At 68.4% G+C, this 25,578-nt stretch overlaps 2 protein-coding genes across 3 annotated transcripts in view; both read right to left on the bottom strand.

Moving 5' to 3' along the window:
- TMEM184B (transmembrane protein 184B) lies at positions 1-25,319 on the bottom strand. Of its 2 annotated transcripts, XM_055141152.1 has the most exons (10): positions 25,185-25,319; positions 10,883-11,130; positions 10,393-10,558; positions 6,350-6,440; positions 6,162-6,237; positions 4,628-4,719; positions 3,747-3,916; positions 3,275-3,469; positions 2,105-2,125; positions 1-1,661 (listed from the first exon to the last, which is right to left on the bottom strand). In XM_055141152.1, exons 2-10 carry the CDS (start codon positions 11,072-11,074, stop codon positions 1,429-1,431), a joined length of 1,236 nt encoding a protein of 411 aa, XP_054997127.1. In that variant the 5' UTR covers positions 11,075-11,130; positions 25,185-25,319; the 3' UTR covers positions 1-1,428. The 2 variants fall into 2 exon arrangements, with proteins under 2 accessions (XP_054997127.1, XP_054997128.1); XM_055141153.1 differs by lacking the exon at positions 2,105-2,125.
- Positions 11,151-25,578, bottom strand: part of LOC129405906 (translation initiation factor IF-2-like) — a 27,023-nt gene continuing 12,595 nt past the window's right edge. Inside the window, exons 2-3 of the mRNA XM_055143621.1 lie at positions 20,000-20,482; positions 11,151-12,084 (exon numbers count right to left, since the gene is read on the bottom strand). Of these exons, the coding sequence (XP_054999596.1) occupies positions 11,349-12,084; positions 20,000-20,482 (1,219 nt within the window). The 3' untranslated portion in view covers positions 11,151-11,348. The remainder of the gene's footprint in view (positions 12,085-19,999; positions 20,483-25,578) is intronic.

A 25,578-nucleotide genomic window follows, 5' to 3' on the forward strand; every position in this document is an offset into this window, starting at 1 on the left:
TATAGACTCTTTCTCACTTTATTTGCTCACTTCCGTCACGCATTTCAAATGTCAGAGACCAAAATAGAGCGGCTTTCTGGTGGGGGGGATCACGGCAGTCAGACGCGTACAAAACTAGGGCCTCTGGGCGTCTCACACGGGGTCCAAGGGCGTCTTCAAGTATTTCTTATATACAAAGAGCTACTCTAGGGGGGCAAGAAATGGAAACCAACGAAAAAGACAAGGGGAGGGTCTGCCTCCGTGGATGGGGGTGGTCCACATTGGTCCTGGTGCCCCCCCGTACTGAGTCCCCCCCAACCCATCACCCCCTCCGTGTTAGCGGGCAGCAGGGTCAAACAGACCGAGATGCAGGACACTTTGGCCTGGAAGGATGCTCAGAGGACAGGGTGGGTTTGGGGGGAGGGTCAGGGACTCCGCCCCCTGCTGGCCTGCACCACCCGCTCCCACGGCCTCTGCTCCGGGGGCTGCTGTGGTCACGAGGCAGGACCCCAGGCCTGGAAGCCCCTGTGCCCCAAAGAGGGGAGAGCCCAGGGTGCAGCCTGAGTCCTCAGGCACCAGCAAGGACGGGGGGCAGCCCTGGGGGGTGGGGTTGGGGTGTGGGCCCGGCTGTCCCGGACCCCCGCCCACGCTGCAGGGTACCAAGTGCCAGTGGCTCTGGGGTGGGGGCCGGGGGTGCCTAAAGCAACTGAGGGGGCAACGGGGGGAGCTTTCGTGTGTGGCTAAGGCACAGGAGACGGGCAGGGGCTGCGTGAGGCAGCGCCCCAGGCCCTGCGGATGCCCCCCCACCCCAGTGTCTGCGACCTTCCTCCCAGCAGCACCCCCGCCCTCCCGGGGGAGCCGGTGGGAAGAGCCGCAGCCCCTTCCCAATCCAATCTGGAACCCCAAAGCCTGACTGAGACCCCCTCCAGCAGCAGTGGGGGGGGGCTGGGCGGGGAAGAGGGGCCGCCCTCCCCCCACCTCAAAGGTCTCCTGACAGAGCCCCGGAGGGAGAACACGGTGGGCGCGGGGGGCCTGTGGGCGGGCGTGGAGGTCTGGCTCTCATCTTTGCAGCATGCCAGGCGGGCCTGGGGCGAAGGGGGGTCCACAGCGCGGCCCTCCCACTGGAATGGAGGGCGCAGGCGGGGCAGGCCCAGATCCGGCATTGCACGGTGCACGCGTGCGCGCGCGGGTAGGGGGTTTGAGTCCGGGGAACGCGGCGGGGGGCTCAGCGCTGGTCCCTGGTCCCGGGGAGCCGCCCGCGCCGGGGCTGGCGGGGCTTATTCTTGGCGGCTGCTCTGGAAGCGACGGGCGGCGTGTCCCGGCGCGGGGCTCTGCGCGCGTCTGTCCGGGTTCGGGGCGCGGGCGTGCATCCTGTGCATCCTGGTCCGGGCGCGGGCGCACCGTTCGTCTTGGTCCCGGGTGCGGGCGCGCGTCCCCGTCCCCGTCGTGCTAGAACTCGTCGTCGGAGCTGAGCAGCAGCGTCTTCTCGTGGTCGCGCGCGGCGCCCAGGCTGTGCGAGCGCACCAGCCCGTGGGAGCGCGCGGGCCCGGGTTCGAGCGTGGCCTGCTGCGTGTACTGCTGGTAGGCGGGCGAGAAGTTGTGGATGGCGTCCTGCACGATGTCGTGCGGGTTCATGGTCTCCCTGAGGCTGCTGGAGATGCTCTTCATGGGGGCGCAGCGGCCTGCGGGCGGGTGGGCAGCCGGTCAGGGAGCCCCTGGCCCCCTGGGGGCACAGAAACACCCCCCACTCCCCTCTCCAGGGCCGCCTGCCCTGACGACGTCCGTCCCTCCTGGTGAAGAATCTGTCCCCAAGCCAACAGGGAAGTGTGCCCCCCCCCCGCCTTGTGGCCCCCTGTTCCACGCCCATGGACACAGCCGGGGGCCAGCTGCCCGCGTGCACCCCCAGACCCCCCTGGGGCAGGTGCCAGAACAATGAGACCAGGACAGAAGCAGGCAGACGGACAGACGGACGGACGGATGGAAGGATGGACGGATAGATGGAAGGACAGATCGAGGAACTAAGGGCTGTGCCTCCGGGGGACGGGGACGACGAGGACACGGAGGAACCAGGGCGACAGGCATGCTGGGGACAGCGATCGGGACGTGCACGGTTGCTAGCACCTACCGTAAGGGCCGTACGTTGGCACTGCCCGCGGCCAAACCAGGGGCCAGGCCGGGCAGGGGTGGGGGGTGGGGGTGGGGGAGAAGCCAGAGAGACAGAGAAGAGAGAGCTGGTGAGCAACCACCGCCCGCTTGCACCCCCACACCGCCTGCCCGCTCCCCCAGACCTGGGGGTCCCGGGAAGTCGGGGCTCTCGGTCACCCCCCCGCGCCCTGGCTCCGTGGGCAGGCTGGGCGGGCTACGGGGGCTCCCGGGTGGGCCGGCCTACGGGGAGGTGGACGCGGGAGCAGACGCGGGCAGCCTGGCCACCACGTGTGATCACCCTGGGTGTTCCGCAGGCCACAGCCCTCGACAGTGGGTGCGGGAGATGGGGAGGGAGTTCCTGGGTCCCTGCGACCCGGGGCCAGGGAGCGGCAGGGCAGAGGCCGGGAGGGACGCCCGGGTCCACATGGGGGGGAGGCGAGGGGGGTGCTGAGCACAGGTATGTGGTAGGAGGAAGCGGGGAGGCCCGCAGTGGGGGGGGACAGGCTCCCCCCCAGCTGGAGGAAGGGCCAGAGAGCGGCCAGGCCCAGCGGGTGTTCTGCAGAGGCCCTCAGGGCGCCCCAGGGACCCCCAGTGCTGTACCCCCCAAGCTGAGGAGTGGACATTTGGGACTGACTATACCACCCTCTTCTCTGACCAGACAAGATGAGCCCCCGGGGCCTGCAGGGCCCCCAACCTGCCCTTGTGCCCTCCCCACCCTCTCCCCTGCTCTCCCCCTCCCCCTAGCTCCCAGGAAGCACTTTCAGGCCAGGAGGGCTCTCGCCTCGCACACGGCCGACCTGGGTTCAATCCCCGCCCATCACAGGGCCCCCCGACTCCCACTAGGAGTGAGCCCTGGCACCCCGGGGGCGGCTGCTGGCGCCCGAGAGGCGGCGGGAGGTCCGGGTCAGCCCCAGCAGTGCGGGGTCCACAGAGCAGGGAATAGCCGGGAACGGTGCAGCAGTGGGCGGGGTGCGGGGGGGGGGGGGCCCGCATCCCCTGCCAGGACCAAGACGGGTATCACCCTGGGGTCCGCATACCTCAGGGGAGCTCCGAGAGGGGCCGGAACCCCGCTTCCTGGCTGACCCCTGCCTGGCGGGGGGCCAGGGAGCCTCACGCCCGCATGGTGGGGCCCGGCCCGGCCGGCGCCTACCTTGGGCATCCAGCCGCTTGTCGGCGTAGGCCTTGTAGGTGAAGGCGTGCCGCAGCGCCAGGGCAGCGAAGAACATCTCCACGCAGATGATGAAGTCCTGGTAGCCGGCGGCCACCGTGCCCTCGCCCACCGACACGCGCGCCGAATGGATCTTGGGGATGGCCCCGCACTTCTCCAGGATGGCCAGCAGCATGCCTGCGGGCAGCAGCGGGCACAGCCTGGGTCCCCTCCCGGCCGGCCCCCTCCGTGCCACACCCCAGGCCCAGTCCGGCCCCGCCCAGTCCGGCCCCGCCCAGCTGAGACAGGACCCGCCCAGGCAGGCCCCACCCAGTCTGACCCACCCAGTCAGGCCCCGCCCAGCTGAGACACGACCCGCCCAGGTAGGCCCCGCCCAGATAGGCCCCGCCCAGCTGAGACGGGTCCCACCCAGGCAGGCGCCACCCCTCTCGAGCCCAGGCGAGCCCCCCCTCACCTTGCCAGAAGGAGAGGAAGATGACGGACTTGACCATGAAGAACTTGAGGACGGGGCTGTAGGGGCTGAGCAGCTCGCGGGTGGCGAAGTAGAAGAGGAAGAGGGCGTAGAGGGCCAGGCTGACGGAGATGTTGTAGATGATGGTCACGTAGAGGTAGCCGCTGCTAACGCTGTGGGTGGGCGGGACAGGCAGGCTGGCAAGGCCCCCCAGAGGCAGCCCCAAGCCCGGGTTGGCCCAGTCGCTGAGGCGGTCCCTGATCCAGCTGGGGGGGGGGCTGCTGACTCGGCGAGGTGCCCCCACCGCGCCAGCCTCTGTGTTCTTACGCCTGGGCTACGGGACCCGGGCGTGGAAGCCAGAGTGGCTTGGGGGTGGGGCGGGGGGAGGAGTGGGCCTGGTGGGCAGGCATGGCTGCAGGGCCGCCTCGTTCCCCCCAGTCCTGTGGGGAGCAGGGGTGCAGACATGAGGTTGCTTCCCACCAATTTTTTTTTTTGGCTTTTTGGGTCACATCCAGCGATGCAGAGCCAGACTCAGGAATCACTCCTGGCCGTGCTCGGGGGGCCCTAGGGGATGCTGGGGATCAAAACACCCTTCCCACCATGGTATCGCTCTAGCCTCCCTGTTGCCACCAACTTCCCCTCCCAGGGTGCTCAGAGTGCCTACGACAAGCCCCCTGCGGCTCTGTCCCATCCTGGCTCACGCCGGTGCAGGGATGAGGCGGGCGGGGGGTGCTGGTCATGGGCAGGGGGCTAAGCGTAAAGACGGCAGGAACCGGCGCCTTCCCAGGAGGTGGGCGAGCTGCTACCCTCTTCCCAGAGCCAGGGCTGGTGGCGCCCCCTCCACCCACCCGAGCCCCCCCACCCCAGCCGCGCCCGCTGCTTACTCAAAGTCGCCATCACGGTACTTGCCGAAGGCCTGGAGGATCACGGTGCTGACGGCCATGAGCGGCTTCACCACGCAGAACTGCAGTGTGGCCTGTGGGGGCCAGGGGCGAGCACACAGTGGGCCCCCTCCAGCCGCCCCAGCCCCCCCCATGCTGGCTCCCTGCCCGGGGCTGGGGCCTGGCGCTGAGCGGGGACCTCCTGGGTGTGGGGGTGACCACGGGGCAGGGGCAGCCCCAGGGCCACCCTCTGCGTGCTCCTCCGCCATCCACACAGGGCCCGGGGAGCCGTGCGGGCGGGGGCGGCTGACAGCGCAGCTGGGGGACCCCAGAGGGCCGAGAGCCACAGCTCTGCCCCCGAGGGGTCGGGCTGAGGGCGGGAGGAGGGGCTGTCAGTGAGAGGGACGGCGAAGGCCAGGGGTCACCCCCAGCCTGCACAGACGCCCCCGACACCTGTCACCGCCCCAGCTTCCAGGAGGGCTCGGGAACCTCGGAAACTGGGCCTGCAGGGGCCCTCCGTGGCCAGGAGAGGCTGGAGGCCACACGTGGGACCTGCCCTGTCCCCTCCCAGTCCCGGGTCCCGGGTCCGCCTGTCTACAACAGGCCAGCAGGAGCCTGTGGGGCCGGAACCCGGAGCCTGAAGGCGTGTCACAGCTGGGGCGCAGGACAGCGGGGAGGAGGCCGGTGGGCAATGCTGCGGGGCTGGGGGTGTCTCGGGGCACCGCAGTGCTGGTCGGGGCGTCCATCCCACCGAGAGGACTCAGCGAGCCAGAGGGATGAGAGGCCCCGGGGGACCAGGACGTCCAGGCCACGCCAGAGGGGGGCAGCATCCATCCTCTGAGAGGTTCATTAACACAGCCAAGACCACACAGCCAGAGGAGGTGGGAAACTACCCACTCCCATGAAGCCCCGGGCTGCCCGAGACCGCGTGGAGCAGTGGCAGGGACCCAGGCGGCCACACAGCCTGGACTGGACACAGTCTGGACTGGCGTGGACCTGGCTCTCGGGGAGTCCTCACGGTCTCCAGCCTCTGCCACTGCCAAGGACCCCAGCCCTAGAGGCCTCATGCACCGGCCCACAGGCGCCACGTGACAAGACCCCCTGGGATGCTCGGCCAACGAGGTCATGTATGGCACCAGAAGGCTAGCAGCACACGTGCACACACACAGACACACACACATGGTCACACACAGAGACACACATACATACACACAGATACACATGGTTATACACAGACACACACATGGTCACACACATGGTTACACACACACACGATGACACAGGCACACACACGCTCTCAGACACACACATGGTCACACACACAGTCACACACAGTCACACACCTGGTCACACAGACACACATATACAAGCAGACACACAGGAACACACAGACACACACACAGATGTATGCGCACACACACAGAGACATGCAGACACAGACGGAGACCCACGGTCACACAGAGACAGGCACACAGAGACACGCAGAGACCCAGAGACACACACAGTCACACACGGGCACACCCAGGGCCCCGCCTACCTGCTTGCAGAAGCGTAGGAAGCCGATGGAGTAGGTCCTGCCCCACAGGCAGCACGTGCCGTACATGCAGCTGGACCTGGGGGTCGGCGAAGAAGGGGTTAACGGGCCGAGGGGGCTCAGATCGAGGGGCTGCAGGCGGGGACAGGCAGCAGGGCCCCGTGGGCAGCGGGCCGGGGGGGGGGACTCACTCGATGGGCTTCCCGCGGATCTCAGCCATGATGGCGCTCTCGCCCCCGAGGTACTCGTAGCACAGGCTCAGGAAGTTGTAGATGACCAGGGCTGCGGGCAGAGGGGGCGCTCAGGGGTGGCTGGGGGACACAGAGCGCCACCCGCCCCTACGGAGAAGCTGGGGGGGTGGGAGGTCGGCGGGAGCTGGGGGGCCATGGCTGGACACTCTGGGCTCACACTCGGGCCCGAGTCAGGTCCTCAGTTAGGGCACGGAGACACGGCACCGCCGGGACCGTCCAGGCTGCCCGCCCCTGGGCACGCGGACTCAACGAGGGCCCCACCAACGCCCGCGGCAAACGCCTGGCTGTGAGGCACTGGGTCGGGCCAGTGCTCGTGCCAGACATGCCCCCGGGCTCCCACACGAGCACCACTCCTGGAAACGGGCCGGCTCCGACCCAAGGAAGGGCCCCGCGACCTTCCGTCCGAGCTCCCAGGGGACTCCCCCGGATTCCAGAAGGCGAAGCAGGGGCCGGGGCCTCAGCCCTCCACGGACGCGTCGGGGCAATGATTCGAGAGGAAACAGCAAGCCAGAGGAAAGACCACCCTGCAGAGGTCCTGACCTGCGCCCCATAAGGGGTCCCGCAAGACCCGACAGGAAAGTGACCTCAGAGCATGGCTGGCATGGCCCCGAGACAACCAGAGAGACAACACGGGGGGCTAAGGCTACACGGAGGGTCCCCGGCGCCCAGAGCCAGGAGGAGGAAGCCCTGAGCACCGCGGGCTATGCCCCAAACAACCAACAGAGAAACATCAGGACAAGCAGAGGCCGCAGGCTCTGAGCATGGACACGTGTTTCTCAGACAGCATCATCGTGGACTCGGCTTCTCGGGACAAAACGGTCACCAGGAGGGCCAGGTAGACGCACCTTCCCCGGCCCACAGGCAAGGCCCAAACTGTGATCACGGCCACAGAGACAAAGGAAAGAAAATGCATGTGCATACATGTGTGCGTGCGTGTGTGTGTGTGTGTGTGTGTGTGTGTGTGTGTGTGCGTGTGTGTACAACAACCTGGAGGAAATAATCCTACTGGGCTGAAGAGACGGGACAGCGGGGAGGGGGCTTCGGCCCACCAGGGGTCAATCCCCGGCACCCCCTATAGTCCCTTGAGCACCGCCAGGAGTGACGCCTGAGTGCAGAGCCGGGAGTCAGCCCGGACAGCCCTGAGCACGGCTGGGGGTGGCCAAACACAGGCTGGCCAAGCGTCCTGCGGCAGCGAGTCCGCCAGCGCGCTCCCGGGCCCTGGTGGCACCGTCCAGCCGCGAAGGCAGCAGAGAAACGTGCCCTAGGAAAGCAAACCTGCCAGAAGCTTCCAGAAAGCTAAGAGCAGAAGAAGGCGGCTGGGAACCGGCGGGGGGTTTCCCCAGGGCCATGGCCAGGGCACCGAGGCCGCGCGGCCACCCGAGGGGCCGACCTGTGCTCAGCCTCGGGGGGCCGCCCCTCCTGCCCTGTTCGGTGGAGGAACGAGCAGGGGCGGGAGCACGGCAGGCAGGAGCAGCGCCTGCCCGCGAGCTGCCCACACGCGGGTGGGGGCAGGGCCGGGGCAGGGTTGGCACCGTCTCCCCCACTCTCTGCAGGGTGGCCGCGGGCAGGGGGGAGGGCAGGGGGGGCTCTTTCTGAATTCTGAGGGCCGGGCACCACCACCCGGCCTCAGGGGCACCAGCTGCCGGCACTTGAGGCCGGAACAATGAGGGAGGGTCCCGAGCGGGTGGGGGGCCAGCCCAGGACCCCCATCCCCACAGGGCGGCGGGGAGCCCCCCGTGGAGAGGCGGAGGCGGGATAAAGGGTTGCTAGGCGACGTGCAGGGGCGGGATGTGCTGCGGGGAACTCCCGGGGTCAGGGCAGCACAAAGAGCCCTCCAGGGCTGTCCCGCCTCCCCGCACCCCTGCCCCGACCATCTGCTGCTGCCCAGGACCCCTCCCGCCACAGGCCCCGTCTTCAGGCTGGGCTGCAAGGCAGCGGCCCCTCGCCCTGAGAAGGGGCAGATCTGGGCTGGTGCCGGGGGCCCGTGGCTTTCCCAGACACAGGCAGACGGGCACCGGCAGAGCCCAGGGACGGGCCTGGGCTTCACAGGAGCCCAGACCTGCAGCTCCCAGGCTGTGACGGGGTTGGGGGGGACCCCCCCCCCCCGCAGGCACAGTCCTTGGAGTGCCCGTGCAGGTCACTGGCTCGGGGCCTCTGCTCAGGCCCAGTGGTGTGGGGACACCACAGCTGCCCCGGTGATGCCCACGGTCCACCTCCCCCAGGGGCCGCAGAGGAAGACGGGGCAGCAGCCGGACACTGGCCGTGCCACAAGGCAGACGGTCCCCGAAGGCCTGCCAGGAGTGACCCCCAGAGCAGAGCCAGGGGTCGGGCCTGGGCACTGTGGGGCTGCCCCAAAACTGAGAAAAAAAAAACCCACCGAGGGGCCAGCCGGGCCTGGTCCCCTGGACTTCTCCCCTCCCGGAGCCGGTCCCCCCGGGAGCAGGGGTGAGGGCTGCGGGCAGGAGCCGTGCGGCTCCCGGAAAGGCGGGCGGACAGCGAGGGGAACGGTGGGCCCCCACCAGGCGCCTGCGCTTCCTCGCCAAGCTCGGAGGCATTTCCTGTGCCCGGCGAGCCCCGAGGGCCGGAGTTCAAAGCGGGATCAGAAGGGGGTGCTGGCTTTGGGCGAGAGGACCCTGTCCCCCGAGTTCCAGGCAGCCCGCAGCCATGCCCCCGGGCTGGGAGGACTCGCGGGGTGAGGGGCCCTGTCACACGGCCAGGCACCGGCAGGGCAGTCCCAGGAGGGGACCCCGGGGGGAGGCGAGGGGGCGGCGGCGTGCAAGGACAAGGGCCTCCCCCCACCCCGCCTCTTGTCACCCCGCTTCCCTGCAGACACTTTCTCTTTTCCTTTGGGTCCTGTGGGCCACACCCACCCGGCAGCGCGCGGGGCTGACTCCTGGCTCTGCACTCAGGGGTCACTCCTGGCAGGTGCAGGGGACCCTCTGGGGTGCCGGGGAGGACCCTGGGGCGACCGAGTGAGGCGAGTGGCCTCCCCACTGTCCCATCGCTCTGGCCCCAATGCAGACGTTTCCTTTTTGCGTTTTTTGCATTTTGGGTCACACCCGGCGATGCACAGGGGTCACTCCTGGCTCTGCACTCAGGAATCACTCCTGGCGGTGCTCGGGGGACCCTATGGGATGCTGGGATTCGAACCCGGGTCGGCCGCGTGCAAGTCAACACCCCCCTCCGCTGTACTATCGCTCCACCCGCCCCCCCTTTCTTTTTTCAGTGCGGGCATTTCCTAACCCGGTTTCTGCTGCGCCCCAGTTTATGCACCGACAGCAGCAAAGCTTCCAGCGTCTGCGTCTCTGCCTGGCCGAGGGTCCCCGGCCTCGCTCTGCTGCAATCTGGGTCAGCCCCCATCCTGGCCCGCACCCGAGTCTGCTCCCAGCCCCCCTCACCAGGCTCCCCACCACGGGGCTAATCCTGCAGGGGGGACGCTGCAAGCCCCCTCCCAGGCCTACACGAAAGGAACTCGCCTTGGGGGGGGGACCCGGAGGGGGCTTGGCCCACGTGTGAACCCACTACGGGTCTGGTTCTCTTTGATTTCTGTGTGTGGTTTGGGGGCCACGCCCGGTGGTGCTCCGGGGTCACTCCTGGATCGACTCCTGACGGGCGTGTGGGGGGTCGTAGGGGTGTCGGGGACCAAGCCCAGGCCGGCCCCCACACGGCGGGCACACTGCCTGCCGGCCTCGTTACTGCTCGCTCCGGCCCCCTGTGCACCCATTACCTGCTCCCACTCTCTCCCAGCAGGATGCTGACTTGCCACCGCCCCCATGCTGCAGGAGGGCAGCAGTGAGGGGCGCCCCGCTGCACTGCACCCCTGCACGGTGAGGCCACAGCTGCGAGCGTGCTGTGCTCCCCGGGGCCTGAGACGGGACAGGCGGGGGGAGGGGGTATCTCCGGGCTGAGGGTGTGCTCGGGGAGGGGCTCTGGCCCGCGCCCCCCCGCCCCGCCCCCCACCCTGCTGCGCCTGCCGTCCTCACCCTCGTAGCAGTCCCGCACGGTGCCGAAGTACACGTAGTACTGGTCGTTGGTGAAGAAGAGGAGGCTGAGCCAGGAGTCGAAGGCGTAGATGGGCACGATGAAGAGGATGCGCACGATGTAGCGCTGCTCGTTGGGGCGGCTGTAGCAGCGCAGGTGCATGTAGATCTGGGGGCGGGGGGGTCAGCAGAGGGCAGGGACCCCCGGCCCCGGAGCCCTGTGCCCGCCCGGCTCCTGCCCCCCCCGCCCCCCCCCCCCGTCTTCTCTGCTGCCACGGGGCAAGTGTGGAGATGGGGAGATACGGGCACCCACCCCGCCCCCAGCCCCCAGGGACCCGCCCCGCCCCCAGGGGGACCCGCCCCGCCCCACCCCGCCCCGCGTGAGGCGCCTTCTGCAGGGATCCCTGGGTGTGGGGGTTCCCGCGGGGCCTGCCGCCCACACCCCTCGGAGCCCCCCCCCCGCCCCGGGACAGCGGCGGCCTCCCGGGGTCACCTGGTGGCAGGTGAGGAGCAGGGCGGTCCAGACGAACACCCCCGAGACGGCCTGCGCCGCGGTGGTCATCAGGAACACGGGCTGCTCCATGGCCGTGGGGCTGCCCTCGGGGACGTCCGACACGCTGGGCGAGGCGGCCGCGGTGGTAGGGGACGCTGGGTCGGGGGCCAGCGCGGCCCCCCTCACCGTCATGGTGTCCGGTGGTGGGAACCCCCGAGAGAGGCCCCGGGGTGAGCGGGAGCGGCGGCCTGTGGGGGGCAGCGGGAGGGGCAGCGTGAGGGGGGGCCGGGGGGCAGCGGCGGGGGGCCCAGGCTCAGAGTGCGCCCAGCGTCTGTCCCTGCCCCTGGCACTTCCCGGGCGGACATCCGCAGACCCCCACAGCTCAGGACCCTCCTCAACCCCCGGTGCCACGCTAACCTGACCGACACGGCCGCTCTCGCCCATCCCGGCTGACCTGAGCGACACCTCAGCCCGGCCACACCTGCGAGACCCACCAGGACGCAGGGACGCCGTCACAGCTTGCAGGAGGCTGGGGGGGACGGGGCCGGAGCCTCTCACCGCCGGGCGGGCACCACCTCCCACCCCAATGGTGCCCCCTATGTCTGCGGGCCTTGGGCGACGCTGGCTCTGCGCTCCGGCCCCGGGAGGGCGGGGGACGCTGTTGTGACACCCTCACTACGCAGCCCTCACTCCCCCGGCCAGCAAGGGGCTGTCGCAGTGGGCCCCGCCCCGGCCTGGGCCCAGATAAAGTCGCGCTTGGCCCAGGGCCCCCGTTCCCGGGGCAGCCCGCGCCCCTGCCTCTTCCTCCCGGCACAGACCTGCCCCCCAGGGCCCCGCCCGGCACTGGGGCGCATCGGGGGTGTGGGCTGACCCGGGAGGTGCCCAGCACTGCCTGGGACTCGGGGGCCAGCGAGCCCAAGCCCGGGCCAGGCCTGAACGGCCATGACGGCCGCAGGATGCTGCCCGCTCCCCCCAGAGCGGAGCACGGCGGGCACGGCGGGGAGGGCGTCGGCCTTGCACACAGCCGACCCAAGTCCAATCCCGGGTTCGATCCCAGGCCCCTTCCCCTGCTCCCCGCCAGGAGCGGTTCCCTGAGCACTGCCAGACGTGGCCAACACACAGCGACACCGGGAAACTCACCACACAGGCAAGAACCGACGACGCGATCCCGGAGGCCTTCCCGGAAGGCTAAGCGCGGTGACCTGCGAAGTCGCAGCGGGGAACAGAGTGGCGGGCTAGGCGCAAACAGGCCACTGGGCTGCAGGCGTGGCCCCGCAACGCGGGCCTGGCTCTCGGCACTGCCAGGCCGCCTGAGCACTGTGCTGGGAGTTGTCCCTGTGCACTACTGGCAGACCCAAACACCAAAGCGTAAGGACAGAAGCGAGACAAACACCCAGCACGGCCCGAGGCCTGGAGGCTCAGGTCCGCAGTGAGCGGCCGCGCAGGGCAGTCTCTGATGTCCAGGCGGGCAATAGGGGCAGCGGGCGGGGCAGGCCCAGGACCAAGGTGCAAGGGCAGGGAGGGAGGGAGGGCGTTCCCGGTCAGCAGACAGGCCCCGCCGGACAGTCAGGTGACCACATGCAGATAAACACGCACGCACTGTCGTGAGTCTGCCTCACCAACATACACATGCGCACACACATACTACCATGAGTCTGTGTCTCACCAACACACATGTGCACGTGCACACACATGTGCACATACATGTACATACATGCACGCATACATGTGCGCACACACATACTACCATGAGTTTGTGTCTCACCAACACACACACTACCATGAGTCTGTCTCGCTAACGCACACACACGTGCACACATACATGCACATACATGCATGCACATACACACACACAAACTACAGTGAGTCTGTGCCTCGCCAACACACACGCATGTGCACACCCCCGTACATGCATACACACATGTGCACACAACCATATACACACACGCGTGCACACACACACACTACAGAGTCTGTGCCTCACCAACACGCACACACGCATACACACGCATGTATACACACACATGTGCACACTATCAACACCCCTTTCTGGCTCTGCTACCACCCCAGAGGCGCACGACACCCGCTCAGGGCAGGGAACACTTGCAGGCACACAGCCCTGGGTCAAACCCCCCACCCAGCACCACTCTGGCCTCCAAAGCCCGCAGAAGGGTGTCGCCAGTGGAAGGAGGGACGGGGCTCTGCTCTCTGGGGGCCAAGGGTCATATCTCAAAACCCACTGCTGGGGCACGACCCCAGGTCCCCGCACTCAGGCATTTGGCCTCGGCCGAACCACACCCCAGCCCCAAATGCAGTTCCCAAAAGTCCTGTCAGGCACTGTCTGACTGTCCCGGGCAGTCTTGTCCCCGGCCTCCACGGGAAAGGATGGCCACACATGAACGAGGGGACCCTCCCCACGGGTGATGCAGAGCATTCTGGAAAAGTATGGTGTTTTTTGTTTGTTTTGTTTTTTAACTTTTGGGTCACACCTGGCGATGAAAAGGAGTTACTCCTGGCTCTGCACTCAGGAATTACTCCTGGCGGTGCTCAGGGGACCATATGGAATGCTGGGATTCGAACCCGGGTTGGCCGTGGAAGGCAAACGCCCTACTCCCTACTCGCTGTGCTATGGCTCCAGCCCCTGGAAAAGTGTGTTTGGAAATGTTTTCCCATCACAAGATCCTGTCACCCAAAATCCTCCTCAGCCAGACGGGAAACCCACTCTACACAGTTTCCCACCCAGTAAGGTAATTTCCCAATCGGGCCAGAGTGACAGTCCAGTGGGGAGGGCGTTTGCCTTGACTGTGACCGACCAGGTTTGACCAACCTCAGCACCCCATAGGCTCCCCTGAGCACTGAGCACCGTCAGGAGTAACTCCTGAGTGCAGAGCCCTGAGCATCGCTGGGTGTGACCCACAAAGCAGAAACAAACAAACAAACAAACAAAAATCCACTTCCCAAACATCTGCGTGTGGGGTCATGTGTCAGGACTTTGAAAACCCCCCAGGGATCAGCAGAGGCCGGGGAGGGACGCAGGCGTTCACAGACGGGAGGGAGGTGGGCGGAGGGAGGCTGGGGTCCGTCCCCCCACCCTGTCTGCTCCCCCCACCCCAGCATGTGGCCAAAACCAAAACCAAAACCCAAGAAGGCGGCCAGAGACATCGGGCGGCAGGTAAGGCACTTGCCTTGCATGCAGCCGACACGGGTTCAACCCCCCGGCACCCCAGAGGGTCCCCCCAACCCCCCCCCGTCCCTTCAGTCCCTGAGCACAGAGCCAGGAGTAAGCCCTGAGCACAGAGCCAGGAGTAAGCCCTGAGCACAGAGCCAGGAGTAAGCCCTGGGCACCGCTGGGTGTGGCCTAAAAAGGGAAAAGGGTAAAAAAACAACACTGGCGCCAACCCCCCCCCCCACCGTCTGCCTGTCTGGGGTGGGGGGGAAATGTACTAGTCAAACCTCCACAGCTCCTCGGCCTGGCCGGGGCCGCCGGGGCCGGCAGGACAAGAAACGGCCGAGGTGGCAGCTGGCCGGGCCCAGGGACAGCCCTTGGCCAGAGGATCTAAACCAACTGAGCGCAGGGCGTCCCACCCCATCTGCTTCCACTCTAGACGCAGTTCCCCAGACAGGCTCCCGGGGGGGCGGCCAGAGTTCTCAGACTCGGCCCACAGCTCTTCCCCAGACTCGCACCCAGGCCCGTCTGCTGCGTTCAAGGCCGGGTTTCTCATCTGGGTGTAGGAGCAGGCCCTGACGTCTCGTGGCGGGGTGCAGGGGGGAGACGGCAGCGTCCAGAGACGGGGTGGGGGGGTGGCTTCCCGGACAGACACAGATGCCAGAGCAGAGGAATCTGCAAGGCAAGGCGGGGGCGGGGCCCTTGGGGGGGTCGTGCCCAGTGAGGCTCAGGGCTCACCCCGGGCTCTGCAGGGCTGGGGTGGGGGGAGTGGGCTTGGCTCCCTGCGGTCCTACGGCCAGGGCCCTCGGAGGCCTTTTATTTTCCTTCCATTGTGGGTCCACATCCGGCCAAGCTTGGGTCTGACTCCTGGCTCAGTGCTCAGAGATCAGCCCAGGTCGGGTTCGGGTGGGCCGTGTGCAAGGTGACGGCCGTGACCCGCCGGCCTGTCCCCGGGCCCCTCAGTGAGTTATTTTTAAAGGCCATAATTAGCCGCCCATCAATTCAGGTCAGATTTCTGCCACGAAATCAGTTCACCGCAGACGCGCCAAGGCCGTGGGGCCCGGGGCTGCTCCGGATTCCGAGGTGGGGAGGGCCGTGTCCGCCCCAAAACTGCGGCCCTGGAAAGTGCCGGGTGCCCACGGGCCATCGCCACCCTCCGGCCGTGGCTCCCTGTGCCCGCACACCCTCACCTCCTCCGCCCCGGTGGCCCTGCCAAGAGTAGAACCCCGTGCCCGGCAGCTCCAGCCTGGGGGCCTCAGAGGGCATCTCCCACCCCCAAACCCCGCGCCAGCTCCAGGCCCAGCGCCAGGACGCGGAAGAGGGGCCCCGCCACCAGCCCCGCCACCACGCAGGGCTGCGGGCAGCATGGTCCCCGTGCCCCATCCTGCCCGCCCCACCCCTGCCGACAGAGGCAGCCCCTCTGGGCATCTGGAGGTCCCCGCAGAAGCTCCCCGAGGCCACGTCTTCATTCTCAGGCTTCAGGTCTCGATTCACTGCGCACTGCAGCCCCCCTGCACCCTGGCCGCACCCCTGCAGAGTCCACGAAGCAGGAAACACTCGGGGATCATCGGATTCTCTGGGCCTGAGCGGCACAGGGGGCGGGGGGGGGGGATTTCAGTTCTTCTACTGACCGGCTATGCAGAAACCCCTCAGCCCAGCGCTGGCCCCAGGACAGGATGGGTTGGGGGGGACGAATGGCCTAAGCCTGGGATGAGCACAAGTCTCTGTGGGGGTTGACTGGGGGAGGCAGAGCCGCATGGGGGGGAAGAGCAGCCAGCCGGGCCCTCTCCAGGGGCTCCAGGAGAGCCACCCTCCTCTCAAGAGGGGAACCCGGCTCGCTCTCTCCCTCCCGCTGCTGCTCCCCACAGCCAACACACACACACACACACACACACACACACACACACACACACACCCATCCTCTGTCCTCTCTCCTTCCCTGACTTGGAGCACAGACACACACACACACACACACACATACACACACACTTCCCCATCTGTCCTCTCTCCTTCCTTGACTTACAGCACACACGAGTGTGCACACACACACACACACACACACACACACACACCCATCCCGGTCTGTCCTCTCTCCTTCCTTGACTTGCAGCACACACGAGCGCGCGCACACACACACCCACACACACCCACACACACACACACCCATCCCGGTCTGTCCTCTCTCCTTCCTTGACTTGCAGCACACACGAGCACGCGCACACACACACCCACACACACCCACACACACACACACCCATCCCGGTCTGTCCTCTCTCCTTCCTTGACTTGCAGCACACACGAGCGCGCACACACACACACACACACACACACACACCACACACCCATCCCCATCTGTCCTCTCTCCTTCCCTGACTTGGAGCACAGACACACACACACACACACATACACACACACTTCCCCATCTGTCCTCTCTCCTTCCTTGACTTACAGCACACACGAGTGTGCACACACACACACACACACACACCCATCCCGGTCTGTCCTCTCTCCTTCCTTGACTTGCAGCACACATAAGCGCGCGCGCACACACACACACACACACACACACACACCCATCCCAGTCTGTCCTCTCTCCTTTCCTGACTTGGAGCACACACGAGCACGCACACACGCACACACACAAACACACACACACACACACCCATCCCCATCTGTCCTCTCTCCTTCCCTGACTTGGAGCACAGACACACACACACACACACACACACACACATCCCCATCTGTCCTCTCTCCTTCCCTGACTTGGAGCACACACGAGCACGCGCGCGCACGCACACACACACACACACACACACACACATCCCAGTCTGTCCTCTCTCCTTCCCTGCCTTGGAGCACAGACACACACACACACACACACACACACACATCCCCGTCTGTCCTCTCTCCTTCCCTGACTTGGAGCACGCACGCGCACACACACACCCATCCCCGTCTGTCCTCTCTCCTTCCCTGACCTGGAGCAGGAGGGAACAAAGCGGCGACCCCCAAACCCTGGCTCAGTCTCGATACCGAGTCTGTGCAGAACAAACCCCGCTGGGCGCCGGAGGCAGAGGTTTGCTCCCAACTGAGAACAGACGGTCTGGGCTGCTCGTCTGTCCTGCACCCCCACAAAGGGACGCAGAGCCCCCCCGCCCCCGTGCCCCCCCAGCAAGGGGTGCCCTGCTCCGTCCCGGGCAGCTGGGGGAGTTTCCCCAGGGACCACCCCGGGCGGCCGTGCACAGGTGCGGGTCTCCCGAGCTTTCCCGTGGTGCCGACACCGGAAAAGGGCTGGGCCCGGCCCAGAGGCGCCCTGTGGAGAGCGGCGGCCAAGCCGGGCCCCTCCAAGCCCCAGGCCCCCAGAACCTTCCATCTGCTCCCCTCGCGGAGGCACGAGCGGCAAAGCCAGGAGGGGGCGGGTGAGCGACCACCGGCCACGCCAGGCGGCTCGGTTCTGGGTGTGACATTCCGCCTGAAGCACGTCCAAGTGCAGAGCACGGGGCCTGGAGCAACAGCACAGCGGGGAGGGCGTTGGCCTTGCATGCGGCCGACCCGGGTTCGATTCCCAGCATCTCATAGGGTCCCCCGAGCACCGCCAAGGGTGATTCCTGAGTGCAGAGCCAGGAGGAACCCCTGTGCATCTCCGGGTGTGACCCAAAAAGAAAAAATCAAAACAACGAAGGGCAGAGCAGCCCTGGCCCGAATTTGCTCCCTGGCAGCCCGGAGTCCCCCGGGCACCCCCAGGGGGGCCCTGAGCACTGTAGGGGTGGACCCTCCCACTGTCAAGGACCCGAGTGCCCCAACTGGGGAAGCGCCACACGGCCTTCAAGGCCAGTCACGAGAACGCGCGCGGGACACCAGGCCCCGGCCGAGGGGGCTGGGGGCCACAGTGGGTGTTAGGGCCCAGGAGGAGGAAGGAGGCCGCCCAGGCGAGCCAAGGCTGAGCCCTGCTGGCACCCTGACTCCCGCGGCCATGCTCCACCCGGCTCCGAGATTCCATGAGGCTCGACTCGACCTCGGCACGGCGGGAAGCAGGAGGAACCCCACGACCCTGGGGGACAAGAGGAAGAAGGTCAAGTGGCAGAGCCAGGACTGGACGGGGCGGGGCAGGGATACCAGAACTGGGGGCTGGAGCGATAGCACAGCAGGGAGGGCGTTTGCCTTGCACGCAGCCGACCCAGGTTCGATTCCCAGCATCCCATAGGGTCCCCTGAGCACTGCCAGGGGTAATTCCTGAGTGCAGAGCCAGGAGTGAACCCTGTGCATGGCCGGGTGTGACCCGAAAAGCAAAAAAAAAAAAAGAGGAGCCAGAGGACAGCACACTGGGCAGGGTGTCAGCCTTGCTCACGACTGGCCTGGGTGCGACCCCCGGCACCCCGGAGGGCCCCCTGCGCCCTGCCAGAAGTGATCCTTGAGTGCGGAGCCAGGAGCCAGCCCTGAGCACTGCTGGGTGTGGCCCCAACACAAAAGGGGCTGGAAGAAGGGGTGCACCCCGGGAACGCAGTGTGGGGAGCTGCGGGCAGGGCCTGGACTGGGGAATACAGGAACCGGGCCAGGGAAAGGCGTGCTTGGCACGCAGTCCTGGGTTCGAGCCCAGGGCACGGCAGCTGCTATACTCTCGCTCTGGCCCCAGATCGCCTGCTTGGGGGTGCCCAGCACCCCGCACCCCGAGGTGCTGGCGGCTGTGAGGGGTCAGAGACTGCTAGGGGCCGCCCTGTGCCGGGCCCAGGGCTCAGAGACCAGGGAAAGGCCCTGCCCCCACTCCAGTGCCCCCCAGGAAGAGGGCGGCCAGCAGGTGGCCAATGCTGGAGAGTGACAGGAACCCGCCCTGCAGGAGGCCGTGCCCGGCAGGGACTGGTCACCATCCCCAAGGACACAGCGGGGAGCTGGGCTGTGCAGGGCGGGGGGCCGCGGGGGGCTGAGGGGCGCGGCCAGCTGGACTCTATAGCTGGAATGCCCAGCGGGCACCCGAGGAGAGCCGGGCCCGGGAGAGGGGCCTGGAGCCCCCAGATGGGCGGGGGTGGGGGGGCCGGGGGTGTGGCCGGAGCTGGACCTGCTGACAGACACACAAGCTATCCCGGCCACTCGGGCCTTCCTGGATCAATCCTACTGGAAGGTACAGAAGGTCCCTGAGAACAGTCACCGGCCGCCGCCCCAGGGACCTGCACTCGCAGGAGCAGGCCGACGACCCCCCTCCCCAGGAGGGAGGCTCCAGCCCCGCCGTCGCAGCTGGGGGGGCGCTGCCCCGGACCCCAAGGTGGGGTGGGCCCTCCGTGTGTGTCCTGGCCCCACTCTGGAAAGGCACGGACCAGGCGGGTCTCCGGTTTCTGGTTTTCCACTCCTGGTGCAGGGATCGAACCCGGGGCCTCCCGCCCGCTGAGGGCCATGTGAGCACCCCAGGCTCTGCTTGTTCTTCCGAGCGCCCCCCACCCCGGGGACCACCCCTCGTCCACTCCCAGGGGTTCCAAGCTGGGCGACAGGGGCCGGATGGCTCAGGGCTCAGGCCCAGGAGGGTTGGGGGTCCCCAGGGCCACTCGGGCAGCCACTGGGGGTCCAGAACTTGCCCCTCTGGAAGCTGGGTGCGTGCACCAACCTTCTGGGCTGCACAACCCCGGGGGGGGGGGGTGGTCCACGACTGCCTGGGGAGGAAGGGAGAGAGAACACAGCGCTGACGGCGTCAGGTAAGTGCTGGCTCACAAGGGTCTAGACTGGAACGGCACCCCCCCAGCACCCCCACAAGCCTCCCGAGGGGGAGGGCTGGGTGCACACACACACACACACACACACACACACACACACCCCACCTCCCGCCAGCAGACAGGCCACGCGGGTGTCCCCGGGGCGGATGCAGGCTGGACTGTGACAGGGCCGGTAATTGGTCTCCTGGGCTGCAGGCGGGGAGGGGGCCGACAGTGCACCTCGGCTGGCCCGGGGGAGGGGGGCAGCCTCACCTGGGCACCCCGACGAGCGGGGAGAAGTCACACCCGTGGCAGTCGTGACCGTCGCTACAACCCACGACAAGGCGGTGCTGGGAAGCTGCAGCCCCCACGCGGCCCCAGCCCCACGCCCCCAGGTCCCTGCAAGCCCCTCCCCGGCCTGACCCCAGGGGGAGCCGAGAGGGGAAGGGTCTCCCCCAGGTGGGCGGGGCGGGGGGCCCCCACTGTTCTCCTAGCTTCCAACGCGGGAGGGGGAGGGGACGGGGCTCGTGGTGACACCCTCCCTGGCTGCAGACCCTCCACGGGCCCCAGCGCAAGGGAGAGCCCCCGAACTCAGACCACCCCAGGGCGGGGAGGGAGGCCTGAACCCCCTCTCTCCTGTGGGGGGCAAATAGGAATTTCACTCCCTCTGCCCCCACCCAGGACAGCCACCCCCACCGCCCACGGCCTGCAGGCACAGGGGCCACCGGGCCCGGCTCCCAGCCACGGACACGGGGTCTTCACACATCCCTCCGGCCCTCCCCGCAGGGACCCCCAGCCTGCCGGCCCAGGACTCCCCGAGCCCAGCGGCAGCTGGAGGGAGAGGGGTGAGGTGCAGGCCGGAGCCGGAGTCAGCTACCCACACCCCACCACACCCCACTCACACCCCACACACCCACTCACCCGACTCACACCCCCACTCACACCCCACACACCCACTCACCCGACTCACACCCCCACTCACACCCCACACACCCACTCACCCGACTCACACCCCCACTCACACCCCACACACCCACATTCACACCCCACACACCTGACTCAAACCTACACTCACACCCACTCACACCCCACGCACCCACACTCACACCCCCACTCACACCCCCACCAACACCCCCACTCACAACCCATTCACATCTCCACTCACTCCCACTCACACCCCACGCACCCAACTCACACTCCCACTGACACCCAGTCACACCCCATGCACCTGATTCACACCTCCACTCACCCCCACTCACACCCCACGCACCCGACTCACACCCCCACTCACAGCCCATTCACACCTCCACTCACACCCCCACTCACACCCCACACACCCGACTCACACCCCACTCACCCCCACTCAGCCACACTCACACCCACACTCACACCTCCACTCACCCACACTCACACCTCCACTCACACCTTGACCCACACCCACACCCCTCACACTCACCTGACTCATACCTCCACTCACACCCCCATTCACACACCCACTCACAACCCCGTGGCCCCCCCAGCAGCTCAGCCTCACTTGCCAAGGCGCAGGGACACAGCCCGTCCCCTCAGCTCATTTTCAGGGCTGTCTAGTAGTCAAAGGGCGTAGCGTAGGGCGTTTGCCTTGCATGCGGCCGACCCGGGTTCGATTCCTCTGTCCCTCTCGGAGAGCCCGGCAAGCTACCGAGAGTATCCCGCCCTCACAGCAGAGCCTGGCGAGCTCCCCGTGGCATATTCAATATGCCAAACACAGTAACAAGTCTCACCATGGAGACGTTACTGGTGCCTGCTCGAGCAAATCGATGAGCGGATGACAGTGACAGTGACAGTGACAGTCTAGTAGTCGAGGTGCCAGGGAAGGAAGCCAGGCCGCCCGGCACACGGCCTGTGCTCGCCTCAGCCTGCACAGGCCCAGGGTGAGGGCACTCAGGTGCCCACAGGCCGGCGAGGCCCCTGTTCAGACTCACGGCGGGGTGCTCGGGATCTGCCGGGTCACGGCGGGGCAGGGCGGGCGGGGGCGGGGCCTGGCCACAGGCGGGCACAAAGGGCTCTGGGTGGGAACTTCCCGCTCTGGCGCCCACCCCAGGAGCAGGGAAAGGAGGTGAGGGGGGCTTCCTGCACCCCCAGGCCCCGCTGCTTCCGCCCCACCCTCACTCCCGACCTCTCTGGCCACCGGCCCCCTCCAGCGCAGCCCCCCTCCCCCCTTGGCAGCTGTGCCTGACCCAGCCCCGGGACTCGGGTCGCCCATGGAAGCCCCCCGCCCCCCCCCTGCAACCCACCCTACTGGCAGTTCCCCGCGGCCCGTCCTGCCCCGGCTCCTCCCAATCCCGCTCTGACCACGGGCGTGTACCCCCCGGCAGGGGCTTCCCAAGGGGGCCGACTCCCGGGGGCCCAGGGATCATTCTCCGGAAGGGGGTGGCTGGCCAGGTAACTGGGGACACGCCTGGTGCTCTGACTGTGGGGACCCGGGGCGCCTCCCTGGGGACGAGCTGGGCCGACTGGTGGAGACCGCAGGCCCAAGGGACGCCGAACAGGGGCTGGGTCCCCGGAGCAGGGTCCCAGGCCGGCGGGAGCAGCCCCTTCTCCCCTCCTCCCCGCAGCCGCCACCAGACCCCACTGGCCCCGGAGACACTGGCCCGCGCCCCCCAGCTCGCCCGGCCCACCGTCCCCTCTGCTGTTCCCAGCCACCTCACGGCCACCTGGAGGACAGGCCCACCCCGGGTCCCCCAGCACCCGGCACCCGCAGGGCAGCCCCACCCGCCCGAGCCCGCCCGCCCGCCCGCCGGCTCCCCACCCCACACCCCTTCCTGCGGGAACCAGACTCCAGACTCCGCTATTATTACTCCCGCCTGCAGAGGAAACGGCCTCAGCTCCCCCGACTGGCCCCGGGAAGGCCACATCCCCTGCTCCTCCCCGCCCGTCACCAGGGCGCCCGGCTCTCCCCAAGGGCCGCGGGGTCCCGTGCCGCCAGGGACATCTGTCCCACAGCGGGCGGCACCACCGTGGACTCAGCGGGATCCGGCACCCCCGGCCTGCACTGACCGCCCGAGGGACAGACCTCTGACAGGGTGGCCCAGCGGTCAGCCCCGACGGCAGGGGACCCCAACGCTGTCCCCGCACGCCCAGGAGCGGCTGGAAGTAGAGACGGCCCGGCCACGGGGCCAAGTGAGAACGCCGGGACCCGGCATGGGGTCTCCGTGGCCCCCTCCAGAGGGGGGAAGATGGTCCCAAACAGGGCAGCGGAGGAGTCACTTCCTCCTGGAATCCTTCAGGGGTCCCTGAAGACCGCACGGGGTTCAGGTTCTCACGCGGGGTTCAGGTTCTCACGCGGGTCCCAACCGCCTTCACTGCCCCTCCCCCCATCCTTCCAGGCACGCAGGGTGACGCTCCCGGTGACACGCAACCGGCCCCACGGGGGCCTGGGTCCCGGCCCCACACGCAGATGCCCGAGAACCACAAAGCCACCTCGGCCCCCCAGGAAGCTCCGGACGGTGCCCCCCCATCACCCCTGGCACACAAGAAGTGCTTTATCAACATGCCCTTGTTCCCATTGTCCTCCGGGCCCCCCCGGCCAGCTGTTCCTGCCCAACTGGCCCCACGCCGGACGCCCTCGGCCAACCCCGACCTTTCCAAAGGCAGAAGCTCGCCCCGGACTCACACACACACACACACACACACACACACACACACACAGAGCAGGTCTGCAGCGAGCCCCCCTTCCCCTCCCCTGAGCCCCCCCCACCCAAAGGCCCCGCTGCGGCCGCGCCGGGCACTGGCGGAGTCCCGGTTTCAAAACAAGCCAGGGCCACGCTGAGCCTGGCCGAGCCCGTCGCCACTCCGGGGAATTTCCAGGGAGAAACGAGCACAGCAGGGACTGGAAATAGCTCTGCCCCCTTCTCCGGGGGAACTCCGGGCAGCAGAGGGGGGACGGCGCGGGCGCCCCAGAACTCGGCCAGCCGCGGCCAACTAGGACACGCTCCCCGCCCCCCAGGGACCCTCGGCATCAGCTACCACCACGCGGGAGCGACAACAGGGAATGCGCTGGGCGCCCAGGGGCCCCGGGAGGGGGGTGACCGGGGAGTCACAGGTGGCCGCCTCCGCCCACACTGGCTCCCAAGGGCCTCACAGGGGTGCCGGTCACTGTCTCGGTATGTGGTTCCCGCCCCCCCAGCGCAGGAGACAGGGTGCCCAGAGGCAGCACGCCTCTGGGTCCCAGGGTCACAGCCTGGGGAGACCCCTCTGGGCAGGGCACCCCTCGGCCTCGCCCACCCCCTCCCACAGGGCCACGTGGGCACTCACCACTGAGCCACACGCAGGACCCTTTGCTTTTGGGCCTGGGGCCGCACCTGGCGGGGCTCCGGGGACCCGATGAGATGCCCGCCCCCGCCTCCGCCCCCCCTGCACTCTCTCTCCCATCCTCTAGCCTGCTATTTTTAACATCATGGCCAGGATGCTCCCCGCCCCCATTTCCAGGCTCGCGTCTTGCCGGCTCCCTCCGGGCTGCTGTGACTCTGCCCCAGGCCTGCGACTGGTCCCCCACTGCCCCCATCCCCACTGGGCAGCCTCTGGCGAGATGCCCCCCTCCCTCCGCCCCAGCGCCGGCAGCAGCCCGGGGCCGGGCCCCAGGGCGCACCCACGCTGAGGCACTGGGAATGGAAGGACGCACCCCGGGGACCGGGCGCCGGGCTGCAGGTGCCCAGCAGGTCTGCCCAGCAGGTCTGCCCAGCCGGCTGCAGCCGGGGTCTCCGGGGCACGGATTGCCGCTGCTTCCCTGCACCGAGGGCCGGCGGGCGCGCGCATGAATAATGCAAGGCCACCACCTCCCCACAGGTACCAGGCGTGCAAACACCTGTCTCCGGCGCACAATGCCAGGCTGGCACACCGCGGGGAGGACACAGGGGTCGCTCACAGGCACGCCTGCCCACCCCGCGGCCTGGGCAGGGCCTGGGGTCAGCGCAGCACTCGCCGGCCGCCCCGATGCCCGGGGAAGGCGTGAGCGCGCCCCGGGCTGGACCCACCCGACAGCCGGGCTCTAGGGGCAACGCCACCGCACGACGCGGCGCGGCCCCGGGGGGCCGGGGCTCCCGGCGGGGTCCTGCTCTGCTCGCAGAGGCCCACGGACGAACCGCCCGCGCAGGCGACCCCCCGCCGCACCGCAGCCCCCCAGACCCCCCGCGTCGGGCACGGCTCCTCCCCCGCGGCTGGGCAGTGCCAGGCGCCCCCGCCCCCGGCGGGCCTTGCCAAGGTCCGGCCCATCGCGTGCACCGCGTGCCCACTCCCCCGGCGGCTCCGGTTTCATGCCACGCTGGCGCCGAGGGGGCCGGGGCCCACCCACGGGCGGGCGGCCCCGCCTGGCGCAGGGGGCACCGCGCGGGGCAGCGGCCACCCCCGGCCCGGCCCGACCCGGCGCCCCCCACCCCGCGATCCCCGCGACCCCGACCCAGGCCGGCCGGGCGGGTACCTCAGGCGCCCATGGCGTGGCGCGGTGCGGGAGCGCTGCGGCCCCGGTCGGCCCCGGAGCGGCGGGCGGGCGGCGCCGCTGCCCGAGTGTCCCCGCGGCCGGCGCGTCCCGGGCCCGGAGAGCGGCCGCGCCTGCGCAGTGCGCGCGGGGGGGCGGGGCGCGCGCGCCTGAGATCACCCACCCGGCCTTAAAGGGGCCGCGCCCGAGCGCGCCGCCGCCGGCACCAGGAATCGGGGTCGGGGGCGACGGCCGGGGGTGGTGGGGGGCGCTCGCTCGGGGCCGCTGTGCCTAACCTCCCTCAATCTCCCCGCGAAGCCTCTGGCCCTGTCCGCCGCCAGACTCCGGCTGCAGGGACGGAATCGTGGACGCTGCCCCCGACCCGGGCTGGACCCTT

The sequence above is a fragment of the Sorex araneus genome, chromosome 6 (assembly GCF_027595985.1).
Source record: "Sorex araneus isolate mSorAra2 chromosome 6, mSorAra2.pri, whole genome shotgun sequence".
Lineage (NCBI taxonomy): Eukaryota > Metazoa > Chordata > Mammalia > Eulipotyphla > Soricidae > Sorex > Sorex araneus.